Raw genomic sequence first — 22,012 nt, forward strand, 5'->3', positions numbered from 1 at the left:
GCTCAGAATTACGGGGTTTTTTTAATAGACTTGTGAAAAACGCCAATCACTTGTTTTTAAAATTTTAAAAGTTTAACAGATAGAAAATGGTTATAAAAATAGTAATACAATTAGAGTAATAATAATTTGGACAATTTGGATTAGAACAATATGAGACAATATGAGACAAAGAGTTACCGGTGTCTGGGTACCTTTTTCTGGGCAGCCCAAGCCTGAAAGAGGACACTCATTAACAAAGGATTAACCCTTAAAAACAACAGCCTGTTGCATGTTCATACACTTCATACATGATGTATAAATTCCATTCAAACACAGGCTTCCGTCTGGTCATCGTCAACTTCTTCCTCTGAATCCTAACAGTGCCTTCGAGGCGGGAAGAAGCTAATTTCTTCTGATAAGAGGGCAATAAATTCTCTTTCTCTGAAAGATTTAGGTGCCCTGTGGCTGCTATCTCGTTGCAAGTCCTTTCTTTAAAAAAAGTATCCTACATAGCATAGTTTCTATTTTAACATTTTTATAACTTAAAACTATATTTAAAACACTACTTAAGTGAATTAATACAGCGTTACTTTCTAACACAACACATATAATACTCATTTTAATATTTGTGGAAAGCCAATCATAAAATACACATTTTTCACAGACTCTTATTTTTTACTTTTCAGAAAGAACCTTTAGCAGCTCTACTTTTAGTTAACTACTGTTTGTTCCACCAGCAGCGTATAATTAGAAACAAACATCAAGCTCAGTTCTTGTCTTTGTCATCAGTTTGGGAACAGTGTGGCCACTTAGAGCTTATCCTCACCGATACATATACTTCTATATGTATGTAAAATGTGGTCTGTGCCAACCTGCCCGGGATGTGCGTGATGATCCCAAGGACAGAAGCTCCCTCGGCCTACAGCTCCTTTTAGCCTACAGCACCCCACAGACAGCCCGAGCTTTGGGAACGGGAATAACCCGGCCGGCCAGAGGGAAGGGCGGGCACGCGGGAAGTGCTGCTGAGGATTGGTTTTGGGGAGAGGTGCCATTTTTCTAATTTAACTCGAGGGGAAATCAAGCGGTGGCAGGCGGCGAGCTGGTGTGACAGCGCGGCTGCGGCCGTGCACAGGGCGGCAGCAGCATCACTGCCGACTGAGGGGGAACCACGCCGGGAGGAGCGCGGCGCGGCGCCACCCGCAGTCGAGAGCCCAGGGGCGGGCCGGGCCGGGCCCACCTCAGGGCCAGCGGCAGCGGCCCGGCCCCTGCCGGTGCGGGGCGGAGACCGCGGGGTGCGACGGCACCAGCCGCCATGTTCGGTGCGGGCAGGCCGGGGGCGCCATGTCTGTTAAGGGCGGCTGCGGCGGAAGGTCCCTGGGCCTGCGCCCGCCCGGACCGCCGCGGGCACCCGCACGGGAGCGCGCCCAGAGCGGCCGCGACTCTCTGCAAGGACGGGGCGCTCCAGGTGCGGTCGGACGCTGCACTCCGCGGGAACGCCGGGGGCGGGCGGGAGAGCGGCGCGGGTCCGCCGTGAGCGCGGCAGGGCTGGGTCTACGGCCGAGGGTAGCCTGTTCTGGGTAAGGGAAGAGCGTAGCTGCTGGCTGAAATAAAAACCTGAACGGCCTCGCTTACGGGAAGATGTGCCCCACAGCAGCCCCGGCTGGGATTTCCTCTGCTCCCCGCCTGCTGCCGTCTCGGCCGGCCTCGCCTGGGGCAGCAGGAATGCGAGGGACCGGAGGAGTGCGGGAGGCTCTGTCGGAGGGGTTTGCTTGTTTGATGAAAGGCTGCCTCCAAAAATAGCCGTCCCCGAGAAACTTTTCACGAGGGGTGTTTTTTCTGGGAAGTGCCCCAGATTACAGTGGGAGATGAGTTTGCTGCTGCTTCTTTGCCTTTTTCTGGAAGCAAAACCGGTTATTTGCATCACCAAAGATGTATAGCAGCTAGCAACAATGGCTTTTGCTCGCACGAGGCCATAAGCAGTAACAAGATGGCGTTGGCTGCCAGGTGTGAATGAAAACCTTGTTTTCCTGCTCGAAGTTCAAAGTATAGCAAGAGGTCAGAGGTCTGGGATCCAGGTGGTTGAGCTGGGTAAGCCTTTAACTCGGGTCAGGTCAGTTGCCTTTCTTTATTGCTGGTGATATTACTCTACTCTGACAACAGGCTACCCATCTAAAACAAAGAGCAGTTGGCAGGTTCAAGGGTTACTCAAATGCTTATCCCCATGTAATTTATTATTACCAGACAGAATTAATACATACAACCCGATTGAAGAGTAACTTAGCCTGAAAGGGGCCCTTGCTGTGCCATTTGACCCAGACCCTTCCTCAGAGCAGGGTTGGCCTCGAGAGTTGCACCAAGCTGCACGGGGCCTCAGGAGCTCCTCCATGTGAGTACTTGGCTTCCCAGAAGTAAAATTGTAGCAAACTACCCATATGTGTTACCTAACCTGTAGCCGCTCTCCTTGTAGAGGGAACCGCGTGCGAAAGAGTTCTCCTTCCCATCTCCTGACCTGTGTGCGCAGCTGAAAGCCAGAGGAGGAGCTTGGCAGGATGAAGCCGGTCATCGTGGTGCACGGTGGAGCTGGCCGGATCTTCAGAGAGCGAGAGGAGGGATGCCGGGCTGGGGTTGTCAGAGCTGCGCTGCGAGGTTACGCTCTCCTGAAGAAGGGAGGCACCGCCGTAGATGCAGTTGAGGAGGCAGTACGGTCAATGGAAGATGATCCTCATTTTAATGCAGGTAATTTTTCTAAGGATTAAGTGGACTTAGAATCATATTATATTTCAAGTGTTTTGCCCTGATGCTTCTGAAAATCCTAGCTTGTATTATTACTGTTGCATTAGTATTGATTTATGTTCATTGCAGTGGAGTAAATACTAGTGTCACAAAATAGGTGGTTTTTCAGCACGGTATGTAATGTAGTTTCTCATAGTACACTTAGGAAGATGAGTTATGCTTTTGCCATTCCTTCAGTGTTATGTATCTGCCATTTAATTTGTGTGGGACTGTTTTACATTTCTGTAAATCTTCTGTTACTGTGCTATGTATATCCAGTTTTAAGACATGGACTCTTACAGAATATGTGTTAAGTTAATGTCTCTCTTTAAGGCTCTTGAATATACCTTGCAGCTTTGTTTAATCCTGAGTGCTTGATCTTTACCTATTGCCACAGAAATACTGGTGTTGGGGATTTTAGGTGGTTTTCTATTCATTAATGCTTGCAATTAGTTACTTTGTAAATAATACTAGAGAAGCAATCCAATTATGGTGTATGAGTTGTAAATCTATACCTTCCTATAGTAAGGGTTTGTAACTGAATTCCCTAATCAGTAATGTGAATTAATGTTAGTGGTCGTAATCAAATACGTTCTCCTCTTCTTAGGACCTCAAGTTTATTATTTTTATGAATTTCAGCAAAAATATTTCCCCACTCCCGCCGTGATGTGTCAGAAAAGAACATGGAATGAAATGTCGGTGCTCAGTATCTTAGGTAACACAGCTATTAGTTATGTGCTCAGTTAGTTTGCAGAGGTTCATTTGTTTCATCTCACCTTGAGCAGTTTTTATTTAATATGAAACTTTCATTGTTTTGTTATTGACTTGAGTTGAACATTTTGATTTTTAGAGCACTCATGCTGAAATTATGAAGTGGACTTGAAGGTACAGTGTGTGCTTTTAAATAGTTGGCATCAGGGTGGCATGCTGTCATTTAGCTTTTACTTAACTGGACTTGAGCCTTCACCCATTGTTCAGGTAGTGGCAAGTAGTCTGTTACAGAGATACCTACTTGTGTCAATGCTCATTAGGTACAGCTCCTCTCAGAATCTGGCAAAAATTAGCTGAAAGCTATGTGAAAAAGACCCTGATTGGAGTAGCTGTTTAAGACTCAGTGTGTGGTATTTATCTTGATAAAAGGATAAAAGCAGTTTTGCTGTAATATTTTCTGGGCAAACAGACATTTCTGAGAGACAACGATGAAGATGGGAAAGAATGGGCAGAGCAATCAAGTTGTGTCCTTTCTTTGCATGATAGGGTGTGGCCATGCTGTGTAGGGTTATCTTGATGTAGGCTTGGTGCAAGGGCTCAGAAGCTATACTGGTGTATAAAATTACCATTTTAGTGACTTGTGCACCTAATAAGTAAGCAAGTTGTACTTGTGGTGTGGTTATATTTCTGTGTGATCTCTTTGGCTTGCAGTATGAGCCAGCTTGGCATGAGTACTCCATGATCTATTGATCCTTGCACACTCTTTCCTATGCAGCCTTTCCAGGACAGAGGACAGATGTGTCTATCCACAATTAGAGGGAGTTGGAGTACTCCTCTCAGTATCCCAGCTGTGATTGGGCTGATGTCAGACATGTTGATTATTTGTTTCCTCCTAGATTTTCTGTTTTCTGTCTCTTTCTGTTTCCCAACCCTTTGCTTAATAAGAAGCCAAAAAGTTTTATTTTTTCAGCACTGCTGCCCATGGGTGCCATGGCCTCAGAGGCTGGTAGTCCTTACCCATTGCTGTGGAAGGCAGGTGAAAAGGCAGCCTGTAACCACAGAAGGAAGGTTTCATGCTACCTGAGATCACTTGAGGTTCAGTAATTAGATTTGCCCTGGTGCACAGACTTTCATGGTGACTAGTGAAATGAGAAAAGTTGGCTGTACAGCTCACAAAGCTGGAGGAGTTGTGGATACTCCATCCCTGCAAGCATTCAAGGCCAGGTTGGATCAGGCCCTGAGCAACCTGATGTAGTGGGTGGCATCCCTGCCTGTGGAAAGGGATTGGAACCAGGTGATCTTCAAGGTCGTTTCCAGCCCAGGCCTTTCTGTGAGTCTATGGCAAGTGAGGTGAATTGTTCTTAGAAGGCACCCACCAGTCTCTCTTTGCCACCTTTAAAAGGAGACTTGTTTAGAAAGCTGCCTTTGATTACAGAAACTGCCTGCAATTGTTTTCTGCTCAGCAAATTTTTAAAAATTGTAAAGTGTATCCTATGAGATATGTCCAGTAGACATGGGGCACTCTTAATGTGGTGATGAAGGGGCCTTGTTGAGTTTCCCCTGGAACATGGTTCTGGTCACTGATGGTTGGGAAAGGGGTACCCTGGTTCTAGTGTGAATTTTGTGATCATGGGTTAGAAAGCCTACCCTGTCAGAGGATGTTAAAAGAGCATGGCAGGGTTTATCTGAGAAAACAATTCCTTACCAGCATAAGGAAAAGCTGGAAGAGTGATGTTCACATGGGTGGCACAAGGCAATTAACCTGTAAGCTCTTTACAGATCAGTCTAGAAGTTAACGTATTGTGAATGATGCAGGACTTAAATGTGGAATAACTGAATTAGCTGGAGACAGGTAAAAAATAACTTTTGGGGGTTTGTCTGTATGTGGCAGGGGCACTTTTGAGATTACAAGAGGAGGATTACAGGATTTAGCTGCCTTTTGTCACAGGGGATTTAATTTCATATATTCTGGTCTGAAGTACTTTGGTATAAGTTTTATGTCAGTTATTTACAGTAGTTTCTGACTGCTTTAATGTTGGTGTAACAGAAAGTACAAAAGCCCTACTGCATTAGTTATGTATAGTGCACAGGTCTTTTTACCTGAGGTACTGTGTGCATCTGCCATGTTTTGGTTTGATTTTTACTTTTCAGGTTTAGTCTTCACCATCTGTATTAGCAAGGCTTGTGCACTTGATGACTTAGAACCTTTTATTCCTCTGTGGTGCAATTATTGGCATTATTTAAAAAAACACCCTATTTGCATTGTCTCATTTTGTATGTCATTAATTTTCAATTGGGTTAGTGATAGCACTGATAATTTTAAAAGAGGATAACTACCTGATGTTTTATTACTTAACTTTTATTTTATAAAATTACTTTATGTACTGTTTTTATTTGGTAATGGAAGAACTTGTGATTTCAAGCTTTTGCTACAATAGTGAGGGGACACTTACTCTGCTCTATTAATTTTGGCACTTTCTTGGAGTGCTGTGTGATGTTCATCTGTTGATGGGATCAAACACTATACTATTTCTTTGGGTGGTGTTGTATCCTCCTTTGGAAGAGCTGCAAAGGCAAAATAGTACACTTAAAAGGGATCTGGGGAATAGAGAATTCTATTCACGATGGTTTGCCCATCTAACTTTAATACCAAGTATATAATTTGGATGGGATTGGAAATGTGTTTTTAATCTTATGAAAAGGTAAAACTCAGTTTTAAAATAGATGTTGTACTCTGTGAGACTTCTCTTAGTGGCTGGATTTTGTGGTTGTACTCAGCAGTGTTTTTGCTGGATTTTTTGTATTTGGGAGATACTTTTGGTAAGTCAGCAAAGTGGGAAAGAGGCTGCTTGCTGAGAGCTTTTAATTGAATCACCTGGGTGGTTAGCTCTTAATGACTTGCTTCTTTTTCTCTTGCCCCCTACTTTTTTTTTTAATTTGTCTTTAGGTTGTGGATCTGTTCTAAATGAAAAAGGTGAAGTAGAAATGGATGCCATTATCATGGATGGAAAAAATTTAGACTCTGGAGCAGTGTCTGCAGTTAAGTGCATAGCAAACCCAATAAAACTTGCTCGACTTGTTATGGAAAAGGTATGCTGATTATCTACTTGGTATGAAGCATTTTCTTTTCCTTTGAACTTCAGCCAGTATATTGATAAACCTCAGTGATGGTGTTTGTGTAGTGCTTTAAAGCAGCAAGGAAGGGAAAAATGGATTGGAGTGTTTGGAAACACTATGGTCATGATCATGAAGCACTTACCTTAAGGGGTTTTGAGAAATATTTATAAACAATAGCATTCTAAGGAAACATAACTTGACCTATACATTTTGGTCTCCTGTAGTTCCACTGCTGGTATTGAAGGGGTTTTTTTGTTGTTTTTCACTTGTTTTTTGAAGAGCTTTTATGTTGTCACTGAGTGTTGTGCTTGATCTTGCAAGATTAAAGTCAGGTAATACACTGTTCACTTTGGAACTGAGTTCATGGAAATGAATGTTCATGGAACTGAAATAAATGACCCAGTTACATATTTGGCTATGTAATGCACTCCTTTGTTGTTCTGGGTAGCCTTTTCCACTGTGACCTGATCAGGTGGTAGCACCAGTCCAGTTGTAATCTTCCACCAGTAGAAGATAAATTAGCTCTATGCGGTGCTGACAGGTTTTTTCCAAGATAATCAAATTTATTATGGCAGTAAAATATTACTTGACCTTCTATATAAGATCAATCCCACCTTACTCCACTAGGAAGTCCATCTAATACTTGCTACAGCAGACTTCTCTTATGTTTCAGATATGGTGCAACTGATCTGTGTGATATCTGTGCCTGTTTTACTATTACAAGGTTGTGACAATGATCAAAAAGTTTGTTCTGTCTTTGGAGTTTACATTTTCATTCTACCTAGTGCAACTGTCACTTTGTTGGAAAGGTTCATATTTATAAAAACACTTATTAATAAAGAAGATTTATGTTTCTTTAACCTTTCAAAATTGCTTTTGAGGGAACAAAACCTGTTTTGGTGATCTGTAAAGATGATTGACATTTGTCTTGTCCTCAATGGCCTCCAAAGCAGAAAGGATTTTTTGTGTCCTTAATTGAAAGATAGTTCTGCTTTTAAGATCAGAACATTTCACTAGCATATTCAATATAAATACTTCAGTGAAATGTATGTCTACTAGAAAGCAATGTTAAAACTTGTGATGAATAAGGTTTTTTCCTTCATACAGAATGTTATTAACTAGATCAGTAAATGAATATAGGTGGTAGACAGCTTCACAAGACAGAATTTGAGAATATAGATGAAGGGTCGGGGGAGAGATGTCTCTAGCATGTTAAGGTGAATGTTGCATTTTATTTTATTTTCTTCTGTAGAGAGCTTATTTTAATGCCTCTTGTTTACTTCTTATTCCAGAATCACTGATTTATTTCTTTGTTGTCTTGTCTATGAAAAAAATCCTGTTTTAGTCAACAAGAAAAAGCTCAAAGTGACAGTGTTGAATTTTGAGAATATAACTTTGCAATGTGTGTTTTAAAAATAAAACAGAAAACCCCAAACCAACAAAGAGAAAGCCCTCTCCTCTGTCTTGTCTATTACAAAGTCTTTCTTGTCATTGCATTGTGCTTCTGGTGTTCAAAAGTGTTGAGGCTAAATTTGAAATGAAATCATACAATTCCACTGTACAGGACCAATATAATGGTGCAGCCCTGACACCATGACATTTTGTGGTACAGGCGTTATCTTTGCCAAGATGCAAAAAAACCTCTGTGCATGATGATAAATTCCAAATGTAAATGTTGGCCTAAATTGCTCGATGTATCCTGAGATGAGTTTCTCTGCTTCTCCATCTCCCATTCATGGGAATACCAACTGATGTTGCTCTTCTGCTCATTGTTGCCCCTCTGTTCATCTTGGACAGGAATTTTGGGACACCAACCCAGGGTATTTCACAGTACATTTCATAGTGTGTTTTGTTGTACTGTGCTTGATTAAAAAGCATTTTTAACTGTGAGACTTGGGGGTAATAAGGGTAGTTTTCCTGGGGTCTTAAGTCTGTGTGCATAATTCCCAGTGGGTTTTGAGTGCCTCAGTACCATAAAGAATTTTGAAACATGCGGCTCCTGAAAACAAACAAACCAACCAAAACCATCCTGCTCGTCTGCTTGTAATTGTATTTCCATCCTATTCTGGAACTGTGTGGGCTCCATCTGGTGGCCAGAGTAGCTCCTCGAGGTTGTGGTTGCAACATTGTCCTTTTTGGCTGTCACTTTCCCACTGGGCTCAAACTTGTCCAAATTCATGAAGTAGAAAAAAGGAGAACAGCAGAATAATTGCCATTCATTATTTACTGTACTGTTGGTCACAGGAGCTTCTAGAGGTGGAAGACTTTTAGTGCATTTACTAATGTAACACATTCTTGAAAAAGCACTTAAATTTCTGTTAGATTATTCCTGTTTGTATTGAACATAAATAGAATGATACATTGATTTTTTTTTTTTTTAATTTGGGGCATGTAATCCTTCTCAGCTCCAAAACTTCATTAGGTGGGCTTCTCATGAAAATTAGAGCACTAATTCATTGGTTTATTAAACTGTGTACATTTTCCCCTACTCTTATTGTGCAGGACTTTACATTAGGCAAAAGACAATTCAGCTTAGAATACAGACTTCTTGAGGCAAAGGGCCAGGTTTTTTTCTGTGCTTCCAGAATTGTTAAATGAAGAACTTTGATGGTCTGAACTTAAGGCCCAGCAGAAATTTGGGGTATTTTCTCCATTTCCAGTGAAATTAGCTAAAAGTTTCAGCTTTTGTTGCTTATTTGTAAGATTTCTCGAACCCTTTTCTTGTCCTTTTAGATTACTTAATATCAAGTGCATACTTTTTCTAGAAGACATTTACATAAGCAAACATATTAATGAAACTAGAAGAATGAGACAGAAAAATGTGCTTTTGCATTATTTGACAGTGTTCTACTAGTTCTTTTGATTGACAACATCTGTTGAAGAGAGTGATAAAAATCACCTTAAGACATCTTCTTTTCGGTGAGGACTGAAAAAGAAGGAAAACAGGAAACCCAAAGTCCTATCGTAGAAGTTTATTTATCAATATGCAAGTATTTCTTGCTTGTGTACCCTAGGAAGGTGCATATATTATGCAAATTTGCATATGAGAGGGATGGAATCCTATGAAAAAGTTTTTAGAAATAACTTCCATTTTTTATAGTAAAACTTCATATTTTTAAGACTTATTTAAAGGATGCTATAGTCTTAGTTGCTGAAGAAGGCAAGGGATGGAGAACACAGCCTTCTGGTACAGCTCAAGGCTAAAGCGAATTTCAAATTTCCTACAAAAACCCACCAAACAACAAAAAAACCCCAACCCACACCCACAAATAAAAACCAAACCTATTTTGAATGTCGTATTGTGTGCTTCTCGTGGGTTAATGGTAGTGGCAGAGGGGGGCAGTATTGCACAAAGAAGTTGGCTTTCAAGTCGAAGAACACTGCTCATTAGTTTTGTCAGAAATAGGTTGGTCTTACATTGCCTGGTAATATGGTGACTGCACTCAGCATGCAAACCCAATGTCTGCTTTCACATAGACAGGGGACTTCTTGTCACCCTTAGTATTCCCTAAAGCAATGCTCTCCTGAATTAAAGATTAGTTAAAAGGCATGTCGATTTTCAAAAATGTTTGATGTCGGGGCTGCAACATCAGAAATGTTTCTAAAGTGTTGTCCTCTGTCCTTGTCCAAAGGCCTTAATGCAGAGGCTGTAATAGGCTTAAGTAGAGATCAGTGTCTCTGACTTGGGAAGAGGTTTGTCTGGAATCCCTTAAAACAATGCAATGCTATGTGTTGGTCATGGTAGTGATTACTGGTCATTGCTTTAGAAATCAGCAGCAGGTGATGGCCTGCAACATCTTAACCTAAAGCTTTGAGACTGTAAATGTCCTCCAGAATGTAGCATGGTACAGAAATACCCACCTCTGCTGTCCTTACTTCTGGCTGAGAGCTGGCTGTGTGCCATGTGGGTGCTTGGCAAGGCTCTGCAGGGCTGCTGCCTCCAGCATCATGGCTCTGTTTGCACCTCAGCTGCTCTGCTGAGCTCTGCTGCTGCAGGGACAGAAAGGCTGGCTCTAAGTTAGGTGCTCTGCTCTGAAATGTTCTGTGCTCTAAAACCTTCCCAGGTTCTGATGAGCAATTGACAGCTATGTAATTGTGCAAGAAACTGCTTACTTTTTGTCACATTAAAACAAAAAAAAAAAATCAGATTTCAGTGCTCAGAGCTACTACTAAAGTATAAGGATTAATTAAACAAATTTATCTGGCAAATTTCTCTAAAATATGAACTAACCGAGCTCTACAGACTTTAAAGCATGGAATTAACGAAGGTTGTTGAATTAAAATCTGGTTTGGAGTGGTTTGTAAATATAGAAATCAAAATAGAACTTTCAGGTATTGTTAGAAGAGAGTAAACGTTTCTTGGTCAAATCCATTAGAAAGTATTCTGTTCTTAAATTTGATCCACTGAGTTAATAAGAATAGCAGCCTGTTGAAGGAAATATTTAAAATGAAATTTAAGGAACATTTTAGTTGTATGCTATTTACATTTGTAAGTTCTTTTACTAGGTGTAATGTCTTTAAACAGGAATTTATTTAGCATTCTTTTGAATAAAAGTCTTCTAAATCTCTTAGTTAACTGGACAAAACTGTTAGCTATGTAGTAATTTGGTGATTCATTTGAAACATTACAAAACAGTTGCCTACAAATTAGCTAAAGAACAAATTTACCAATTTTCCCTCTCCCATTATAGTACATGTTAAATAGATATGTCCAATTCTTTTCTATTGTTGGTTAAACTTTGTGGTCTGGAGAACTGAAAGCTTCTTCAGCTATAGTGGAAGAGGATATGGACAGAAGTTTAGACATTTTTAAAATAAAATTTGTAATTTTCATTTTGTGGATACTTCTAAAGATAGCTGTTATACAAAGCTGCTAAGTACAAGACAAAAATAAGAATTGTCAATGAATTTTTTGTCTTTCTGCAGACAAAGCACATGCTGCTGACTGACCATGGTGCACACCTGTTCGCTCAGGCCATGGGTATTCCTGAAATTCCAGGGGAGAAACTCATAACTGAGAGATCCCGGGAGAGATGGAAGAAGAACCTTGAGCCAGATTCCAACCCCGAAGAGTTTCAGAAGTAGGTTAAATATATTTTATTTTCAAATTTGGGTAATTTACTTTGGGCTATCTGGTTACAAAAAACTCAAAAGAAACCAAAAACCCGCGAACGAACAAAGCGACCAAGAAAAACAAAACCCCAAACAAATAAACATGTGGTTTGGTGCAGTCTTTACAGTGTGTCTTTCTTGAAAGCAGTAGAAAATCAAGCTTTCAATGAATTTGCTTAAACTTAAATGACTAGAACAAACTTGATGAAACTTGTTGCTGCTTAAGAAGATTATTGGTCACTTGGACAATAGCATAGGTTCTGTGGCTTTATTGGAGAGTAAAGTTAGAACTTGTTATTGCTCTTAAAATCATCAGTTACAGAAGTGCATAGAGTAGCTTTAACAAGCAGCAGATATTATTTTGTATAGCTTTTTCTGTGGAGGAACTGGTTTTAAAAAATCAGTGCACATACCTAAAACAAGTTAATAAAAAAGCCCCAAAAACCTAATCAAGGCGATGTTGGTTAAGTATTAAATAGATGATCAGATTTGTTTTGAAATTGTATTAGATAGTTAAACAACATCAGAGTTTGACCAGCAATTCCTTCTGAGTGGTAATTGTGGCTGTTGGTTATAAAAAGGAATTTAAAAAATGACCAAGTTTAGTGGTCATTTAGGGAAGAGAGATGCTGCTGGATGCCCAACAGCAAAATGAATGTCATTTGGAAAACAAGCCAGTCTCATGAAGTAGAGGGGAAGGTTAGGGGGACAGTAAAGGAATGAAAAACATCAGGTGTCAAGAATGAGTTCTGTGCCTTTGAGGTAGGCACAGTCACTTAATTGTTTTGAGCTTCCATTTGTACATCCATGGTTGTGGTGCAGGAAAATACTGTATTACATTACATAAATGCTGTATTATGTGCTGTTCATCTGTTTTGTGAAACAGGAGTAATGGCAGGAGCAGAGCTGAATTTGTAGATTTGAAGGAGGAAATTTCTTCTGTGAGCATGTTAATTAAAATCCATAAAATTATAAATTACAACCTGTGTGTTACTTTCAGTAAATTGCTGGAAGGGAAAACAAAGTAATAAGACAAGTATGAATATGGTCTTGTAAACAAAATTATGTTGTTCCTTGACCATAAGGTCTTGGTCATAGTTTGTTTTGTATCTAACAGAAGTTTTCTTTTGATCCATGGTTTGTCCAAGGACTGTGTGCTATTGTCATTGATTGTGAAGAATTTTGAGGATGGTGTAACCACCACTGTCTCTTGTTCTCTTGAACATAGCAGTTGGAATAGCATGGCATTTAAGTCTTCATTCATTCCTCATAACTGCTTCATTTTTACCTTTGTTTTTGTTTGGGTTTTTGTTTGTTTGTTGGTTTTTTGGGGTTTTTTTTTTCTGAAAACAGTGTTAGGCATCTTCAGTTCCAGCATGGACTTCCTCTGGGATATCTGATAGTAAAAAGCTTATGTATTTCTGAAAGGCTGAAGACTTTTTCTTGTCATGGCCATGCTGTTCTTTTTCTGAAAACCAAAACATCAGCACAAATTCGCAAAGTTGAAAACAGGTCTTTTTAATGCAAACCCATTTCATTCTGTATCACATGTGGAATGTTCTTTTTCCCTGTTATGTCCACAGTGATTATGCAGAAACTTGCCTGAGGCGAACAGACAGAAGGTGAAGTAGTATTAGTCAGAGGCAACATAATACCAGATCATACTGGGAATTTGAAGGTTGGTGTATATTTCACTTCCAGTCCCTTGATCCTCACAGTGTTGGAAACCCTGTGGTTTCATAGGCTTTGCAGGTAAAGTCTGGTGTCTCCATAAGAGATATCTTTCTCCTCTGGTGGTTAGAAGCTTGCATTGATTTGTGCTGAAAGCTTAGGATTCCACTGTGTGTGGAACATTCCACCTTGCACACGAGAAGAAGGTGTGATTTGATTTATCTGCACACTGCAAAGACTCGAGCAATACCCTTGTTAAGGATATTAAGGATTGTTAAGGCAAACTGGAGTTTGCCTGAGAATCCCACAGAAAGGGTATTGAGTCTGGCTGTAAGGTAGTAAATGGGCTCCTAGCCCCACTGTGAATCACACTGGTAGAGTAACTTGAGGAGGTATTAACTAACAAGGACCCTAAAAACAATAAACAGAAAAACCCCACTCTGATGCAGGACTGAGAGACAAAATAGCAGGTAACTCGTTAGTTAAACAGGGATGGTGTAAATACATGTCACTTCATGGGTATTGGATCATGAAAGATTTAGACAAAAGGAAATTAACAAATCCAAATAATACATTCTGTATCGCAGTATGTAGGAATAATTCTTGATTGTAAAAATCCCTAATAGCATCCTCCAGTACACCACAGGTACTTGCTGAGGTTCTTGCTACTGTCAATAACTAAAAATAGTGAGATTGTTATAATTTGATAGCAGTTTTGTCTTTGTTAATGTTTTGGAGTCAACTAGCTGTGCAAAAAAAAATTATTTGTATCTTCTTTGTTCTGAAGATAATCAAAGGAAACATTACACTACAGCAGTAAAAAAAGGGACTGTAAGAAATCAAGTGTAGTTGTCTATTTGCTCACCTGCAGATGAGGTGTGTTTGACACATTCACTTTGTTATTTATTGCCAGTTGTGCTCTCATGCCAAAGCAGGTAATTACTGCCTGTGTCATCTGTGTGCTTTTATTTTCACAGTTGCTTAAGGTAAATACTTATCTAAGAAAATATACCTCTGGATACATCTTTCTTAGTTTCTCAGGAGGATCTAACTTTAGTTGGTTGAAGGGTGCTACATGAATGTGCAAGGGAGTACTGAATTTACTAATGTTCTTTTCAGCAATTCACTTCTAACAGATGGATGGGTGGGAAGCCCATCTGCACCATCATATCAGTTTGAGATGAGGTCCGTCTCTACATAAATGTCAGAGCAGCCTGTAAGGCCTGTGATTCATCAGTCAACTTGGAATTGCTGTGAATGAAGTGTAGGGACTGACAGTATGATATTTTACATAAGCAGGAGGGAACAGGAAGTTGGGTCTCTGAGAAACTGGCTGTGGGTTTCAAGGTACACAAAGACTTTGTCTGACTTAATTAGCTCAGGTTTTGCACAGCTGTAGAGAAACCCTCACCAGTGCCCAGGCAAATTCGAAAGGTGTTCCTTTTCCAGTTGCCTGTTGGGTAGCTCCTTGAAGGATTGTTACAAATTATTTTCCTGTGTGGAGGAATTTAGATAATTTTTGGGGTTTGGTGTACTTCTCCTAGTCACATACTGGTTTATGTTTCTAGGAGAATTGCTAAGACTGGAATACATGGGTATTTAAACTGTTGGTTCTCAGTCACCTCTCACTTCTCAGTGCAGCAACTGTTACAATAAGTCACCACAGGCTTTTTTTTTTCCATACACAACTACACGTGTCTATTTTTAGCAGGCTATTGTATATGTCTTTTCTGTGTTGAAAAAATAAAGATAAAGTTGAGACTTCTGTTTTCTTCAGTGCCTGAAGATTTTTAAACCAATGTGAAGTTTCAGCAGAGTCTACTGGCCAAGTGATTTAAACCTCAAGATTATGTAGCTGCAGAGTACAAAGACTAAAGTATGTCTTAATGATGCATTGTGAGCAATACTAGTTGAAAGGAAAATAAATAAGCTTTTTCTTTTTTTTTATAGCATTCAAACATTAAGGGGAGTAAGGAAAAGGAAAGAGGAGGAACAGGAAGGAAATGATTCAGTGCATGCATAACATTACTGTCCTTTTCTGTATTCACTCATTTACGTGCATTGTCATTAATAATTCCGGTTAACCTCCTGTTGAAACAGTGGAGCCAATTGTTGCATCTTCAAGTTGCCATTTAGGGGAAAGTTGTGTGTCAGTTTGTGTGTCAGCCAAAAAACTACTCCAGAACTATAATGACTAGAAGTATTTCTGCCTTGTGTGCTTTTGTTTTGCGAGTTTTTTTCCTCCCCAAGTTTCCATGCTATGAAAGTAAACAAGTCATGGGGGAAGATTTAAAAAAAAAAAGAGTTTTCTACTCTATTAAATACAAAGCTTGTGAGAATTATTGCATGTTTCTTGTTATTTTTGTAATGAAAAGCATGGCAAAAATAGCTTCATTATGAGTAGTAATTCTATTGTAGAAATCTCCTGTAAAGGTACCTGGGAAATAAAGGCAACGTGCTTTGGCAGGTATGCTTTAATTCTGACTGATTTTATGAACTGTTTTTCTTGGCAGAGACCTGGGAACAGTCGGGGCTGTTGCTATAGACAGTGAAGGCAATGTAGCTTGTGCAACATCCACGGGAGGACTCTCTAATAAAATGATTGGCCGTGTTGGTGACACAGCATGCATAGGTATGGGGTGTAGGATCTTGCCTTTCACTTTTTGGGGCATCTCATTTAAAGAAAGAAAAAAAAGTATTGCAATTCTCCTTTTCATTAGTGAAACAAAACATAAATACTAGTCCATCTGAAATGGAGGTCTAACATTCACATCTATCAAAGCTAAAGCTCCTTACAGGCTTGGAGATATGCAAGAAAGAATTGGAAAATGGGGATGGGAGTTTGTTTTTTCTGTTGTTTCTTCAATGCTAACACCTGTGTTTCCTTTCTGTTGATTCTGATCAAGCTCTCCTTTTTTATGGCTCTGCTTTCCACTAAGTCAAAAACTGTAGCCTGTTCCATATTACCATGCTGTTTCCTCAATGCTTAAGGAAGTAGGTGTAATTTCAATTACTACTTGTTGTATCAGTGAACAAGAATTACAAAGTGACTCGCAAATTTGAGTAAATTCCTGTTCTTAAGAGAGCCCTGATAAGACTGTCTCAGAACCCAATAGAAGTGGTGTGGAATAAAGGAAATATTTTAAGAGATTTCTTATCCAAGTATGAAGAGACACTTGAAATCCTTTCTGCAGACTTGCCAATTGATTTCTTCAGGGTTCTGCCATACAGCTGGCATTTGGAAAACAATTATTTTTAGTAAAACATGTTCCAAACTCAAATAGCATTGCTGTTGGCAGTATATTATTATTATAAAGCTGTCTTTCTTTTGCATACAAAGTTACTGACATTTTGGTATCCTCTGGATTTTGACTATGGTTTTCAGTTTTGTGTCTGACTGCAGCCTTCTGACTGCAAATACCCTCCTCCTGTGTAGATTATGTTCAGGGTTGTTATAGCTGGGGACGTGGGTTTGTGAAGGAGAAGTGAAACTGGGCACTTGTGAGCATATTGCAACTTTTGATCTTGCCAGGCATCTTCAGGATTTGATACAGAAATGTCAGCTGTGCTTTTAAACATCAGAGGCTTTGGTAAGGCAGCATTGACTTAATATGGCAGTGTTTTTCCACATGTTACTCAGAGTCCATTAAAAGGGTCTGATCAAGAAAGCACAGAAAGGAAGAAACTTTCATTGCTCTTCTAAGGCCTCTTTCCCCTCCCCCAGTACCTTGTTTATAATGTTGTGGTATGTTTCTTCCTAGCTCCCGGGAAATATTTTTCTTAGGAGATGTGCTAGAAATATGGGTATTGAGCAAGCAGAAGCTTGGTAGAGAACAGGGTGTGGAATGGGCCAGCAAAACAAGGATGGGAGAAAAAAAAAAGGGAGGGAAGGGGAGTTCAACAGAAGAAACACTCTGCTTGTGGTCACGACTTTGAAGATTCTTCAGGGGTGCTTTGAAATTTTACTAGAGCCCATGCTCTTCAAATCTCTTATATGCTGTGGAGGGTAAGTTCCTCTCAAACTGGTCAGCTCACAAATGTCCTCACTAGATCTTCCTTCATATCTTCTCAATTGATGTGACCTGGCATTCTGCATCCTGTCCCTATCTTGCTGATCTTCAGTATACCCCCTCTTGCTGTCCTGGAAAATATTTTTGCCCATTCCTGTGGAGTGTTGGCCTGCTTCTGCCTCTTGTACACAAACAGATCACTAGTCTTCTCTCTCAACTTGGCAACTGACTTGCTTCAACTGTTGTTCATCTCTTTCATATATTTTACTTTTCATATTGTGGCATAAATGAGAAGGAAGCTTTTCTGACACTTTGCTTTCAGAAATACATGGAGCTAATGGACCTAAAGAAAGAAATGTTTGGTACCTGTTTTGAACAATGCAGGGCTTGTAAATCATATTACAGAATATTGCCTTCTTTTTTTTTTTTCCCTTTGAAAAGGAAGTGGAGGTTATGCTGACAACCATTCTGGTGCCACTTCAACCACAGGACATGGGGAGAGCATTATGAAAGTGGTCTTAGCCCGACTGATTCTCTATCACATGGAGCAAGGTATATTCCAAACTTGCTGTAATCTGAAGTAAGGAGGATAGGAAGCATTGCCTAATCACAGATTTCAGTGTATATGCTATCATCCTAAAACAGCTGTCAGGAGAGTTGCTCTAAGGGGTGTGTGGATGGGTTAAAACAAAAACTTTAGAAACAAAACAAAGTATTGAATTATTAATAAAGCTAAAATAGCAGAAGTAAACAGAATTATCTCTGCTGCCTGATACTGAATCATGCTTTAGATCAGTGTACATTGAAAGACATTACTGTATACTTTAACAGAAGTTCTCTTTAATAATTTTTCCCCAATTATAAACTAAAATTCTGTGAACAGGAAAAAGAAAACAAGTAAAAGTAAGATACATTTAAGGGAGCAGTTAGGGAGGGCTAGAAACAGATAACTAGAGCTAAAATAGAAAAAATAGAAAGTATAGTGTATTGCCTTTCTAAGAAACTGTAAAGGTCATTATTGTAACAACTCTGATTACAGCAACAGAAATTATTTTAGGACTTTTTAACCATGATTTCAATTTACATTTTGTTTTGGAAAATGTACTAAACATACTGGTGGGTATGTGGTAAACAGCTGACACAGTATGTCTTATGTGACTGTAATACAATCTGACTGTGGGATGACCCTTTGTAGCTTTACCTTCATGACTTAGTCTGTCATCTAAACCCTTGATTATGTTAGAGCCCGTAAACATAGCCAGACAACACACTTGTGTTTCATGCAGTTAAAGAATCATTAATATAGATATCACCATTATTTTTAGAAATAAAATAATTTTGGAGCAGTACAGTGTAACTTGCTTTGAGATCTACCAAAGTGGAAATAGTTGGAAAACACTCAATTTTACATTTTCATTGGAGAGGGAGTAAGAAGAGAGACAAGTAACAGCTGTGAATATTTTTGTTGTGCTTTATAGGGCTGTTTGCATATAATGGGTGCATTCCTCTAAATCTCATAGCTGACATGACAGTTTCAGCATAAAATACAACCTACAGATTATTTCCCAAAGCTCTTAACACGTTATGCTCTCCCTTTACTCTACAAATTAAGTCTCTGAGTATTCAATTTGTAAACAGCTTTCTAAGCTCTTGTCTAAACTGTATAAACCAGTTTCTTCTCTGGCGTAAAGTTAACTGCATTGCAAGACTTATGCATTGATAGCAGTTATCTGGTTTGTGATTAATCAATTTGAAAGGCAAATGAGGCTCAAATTAAAAAGTTTATTGGAAAAAAGAAAATTAACCCACATGTATTCATGTCTAGTTTGTTTGCACTTGTTCACCCTGTCCATGCTTGCTTTACCTTCATTCATCCTGCCCCGAAGTATAACTCAGCTGCCAGGAAAACACGTCAGCAATTAGATTCTCCCCAGCCCCTCCTCCCAACATATTTCCATGAAGGCACTGAAAACAAACCCTTAAGTTGGTGTGGCTTTTTGAGTCCTTGAATAGTGAGCTGAAGTTGCATGTGTAAGAACAACTGCAGAGCCCTCAAAATTCTGTTCAGCTAATTGGTAATTCGCATACTAAATATTCTCTTTTGGACAAATGCTGCAAAATTTACTTCTGTATTTCAGGAGTGAATTGCTTTGGCAGTCTTAACAGCTGTTGGAATTTCAATCTTATGGTGGCAGCTGTTATCTTGGTGAAAAATCAAAGAGTGAAATACTGACCCTTTGAAGACCGTGCCACTGACTTGAATAGTCACAGTGTCACCCGTGCGTCAGAGTAAGGAGCTTTATCCTGTCAGTCACCACTGCAGTGAATAATTCTCACTCTGCTGGTTTTATTTGGTTTTAACTCAAAATTTGCAGGGAAGGCATAGAGGTCAGGTTTTGTTCTATAACCTAGGCTGTGTAACATTACTGAGGGTCTGTATTTTAGGGTAATTAGGCCAAGCCAACTGCATTCCTGAATGCATATTTAAACTTGTAGTGAACAAATATTTTGCAGCTATTACAGGCCTGTGTGTATGATGTACCTATTAAATTTCATTTATTTAGAAAATACTCCTGTTAATACAAATCAAGTAGATAAAAGCTAAAGTTGCATTGCTGGTCCTTTGTCTGATGTCAGACCTCATTTTGCCTGGTGGTTTCAGAAGTTTCAGGAAGAGTCATGCTGATGTCTGCTTTTGATAAATTATGACAATGTGTAGTACGTGCCTTGAGCTCTGTTGCAGCCAGTGGAACTAGAACAGAGATGATGACTGAAATTTTTGACTGTTTTGATGTGTGTTTTTTCAAATTGTAAATGCTTTAGATCTAACTTGTCATAACCTTTGATGAAAACCTTGCAGATTGACTTTTTTTTCTAGTCAAATGATGGCATAAGAAGTGGTGCGTCTTGAACATAAAGTTTGTGAGTTAGTTTTTATTAAACAAATGAATAAATTCTGAAACAAACTAATTCTGAACTGAATCAAAATCAGAAGCTATGTAAATAAATACTTGGGGCAATACCACACCGTAGCAGCTCTTCACAGCTGTCCAGAGCCTTTCCAAAAATGCTTCCTTTGTTAGAATGGAAATTTCTTGCCAATTTAGTTGAAAGAGAAGTTAGATTTGACTGGATCCATGGGGAGGGGTGAAATTTTAAGAAAATTTAAAAACTGTCAGGACAGGTCCTATGAAGTGATTTTGTTTTTCTTTTCAGGAATGTCACCAGAGGTTGCAGCAGACACTGCGTTAGACTACATGAAGACACGAGTTGGGGGTTTGGGGGGTGTCATTGTTGTCAGCAAGGCAGGAGAGTGGGCAGCAAGGTTCTCCACCAAGCAAATGTCCTGGGCTACTGTAAAGGATGACAACCTGCATTATGGCATTTATGCTGGGGAGAAGCATATAAAGTCTGTTGATGAAGCTCTTGCGTCTGAAAGGGAGGGATTCTAAGAGTGAAGAAATGAAGATCTCCAGTTTTTGCTGGAGGACTATGACAGTTGATTTTGTCTTTCTGAAAGATCATTTGGTTCACAGGCATTACCACATTTACAGTCAAAACAAAATCTGGACATTGTTCTTTGGTGGACATGTGTATATGTGTAGCCTTTTAATACCTTTGTGAAATCAGATACTCCTTTTTTAGATAAGAAAGAGAATGGTCTGTAGGTTCCTTGGTTAGCATGCCTTAATCTTACATTAAAGGGAGCCTGAGTTTCAGTATTAGAGAAAGTCCTTTCCACATCCATTCTCAGAGACTCCTACCAGGATAATTTGAGAGAAAAATACCTATTAATTAAAAGCTGAATTTTGAAAATCCAGAGTCTCTTGAGCAGCCGTGTCATGGTACCAGCTTGCCAATGGTCAATGAAATACCACCAAAGAGCAGTGAAGAGTTGAGATTAAAATTGTTCCCACAGGCTTGAGGTAACTTGTCACAGGATATAATGAAGTAAAGAAAGTAACTTTCTCCAGAGAAGGGAAAGGTGATGCTAAGGAGCTCTAATTCCATTCATTGACATCACAACCAAGTAGGCTAGAATGTTTCAAACTGTATGTGGATAGTTAACAGGAAAGATGCTATGGACTTAGTATCTGGGGTAGTAATAGAGAAGGTCATGCTTTTAATAAAAATAACAGCAATCTTTTCTACTCAAATGCAAAGGTGATAGGCACCTTTTAGGTCAAAACATGAGACAGAGATGCTGATTAACTGGAAAAATAATTATCTGAAAGTAAGTGATCAAAGCAAGTTGTACTAAAATAAATAAAACTGCCTGTTAACAAGCTTCTTGTGTGAAGTCTGAAACATTGTCTGCAGAGATTTTCTTTTTTAAAAAAATTGATACTCTGTTACTTCTACATTTTCTTCATTAAGATTTTGTATTTTTAAAAGAAAAATTCCTTTTTTATTTTCTGACTCTCAACTATGTTTTTTTTGTGTTAAGAACTGTAATAATTTTATGCATTTCAGCTGGTGACTAGATTTTCTCTTACACGCCATCATTCTGTGGAATGTTCCTTTCACAAGATAGCCCAAATAACAGTAACAAAAATCTTAAATTGTGGTTTGAAACCGCTCCTTCCTGGGTCCCAACTACAATAAACTGTATTACTGAGTTGGCACATACAGAATAGTGG

The 22,012-nt window shown here is 39.3% G+C and overlaps 1 protein-coding gene across 4 annotated transcripts; it reads left to right on the forward strand.

Annotated features, from left to right (window-relative positions):
• The first annotated feature begins 1,324 nt into the window (after positions 1 to 1,324).
• Positions 1,325 to 21,658, forward strand: ASRGL1 (asparaginase and isoaspartyl peptidase 1). Of its 4 annotated transcripts, none has more exons than XM_059468175.1 (7): positions 1,325 to 1,444; positions 2,447 to 2,715; positions 6,410 to 6,552; positions 11,506 to 11,660; positions 15,876 to 15,994; positions 17,814 to 17,924; positions 20,589 to 21,658. In XM_059468175.1, exons 2-7 carry the CDS (start codon positions 2,529 to 2,531, stop codon positions 20,822 to 20,824), a joined length of 951 nt encoding a protein of 316 aa, XP_059324158.1. In that variant the 5' UTR covers positions 1,325 to 1,444; positions 2,447 to 2,528; the 3' UTR covers positions 20,825 to 21,658. The 4 variants fall into 4 exon arrangements, with proteins under 4 accessions (XP_059324158.1, XP_059324160.1, XP_059324161.1 ...); XM_059468177.1 differs by lacking the exon at positions 1,325 to 1,444 and adding an exon at positions 1,505 to 1,556; XM_059468178.1 differs by lacking the exon at positions 1,325 to 1,444 and adding an exon at positions 2,330 to 2,365.
• The last annotated feature ends 354 nt before the right edge of the window (positions 21,659 to 22,012 follow it).

The sequence above is a fragment of the Ammospiza nelsoni genome, chromosome 3 (assembly GCF_027579445.1).
Source record: "Ammospiza nelsoni isolate bAmmNel1 chromosome 3, bAmmNel1.pri, whole genome shotgun sequence".
NCBI lineage: Eukaryota > Metazoa > Chordata > Aves > Passeriformes > Passerellidae > Ammospiza > Ammospiza nelsoni.

Bases quoted from the DNA above. Each gene is read 5' to 3' on its own strand.
- ASRGL1 (XM_059468175.1), top strand. From the start codon at position 2,529: ATGAAGCCGGTCATCGTGGTGCACGGTGGAGCTGGCCGGATCTTCAGA. The intron at 2,716-6,409 runs GTAATTTTTCTA...ATTTGTCTTTAG, and splicing joins TGATCCTCATTTTAATGCAG to GTTGTGGATCTGTTCTAAAT. The intron at 6,553-11,505 runs GTATGCTGATTA...GTCTTTCTGCAG, and splicing joins CTCGACTTGTTATGGAAAAG to ACAAAGCACATGCTGCTGAC.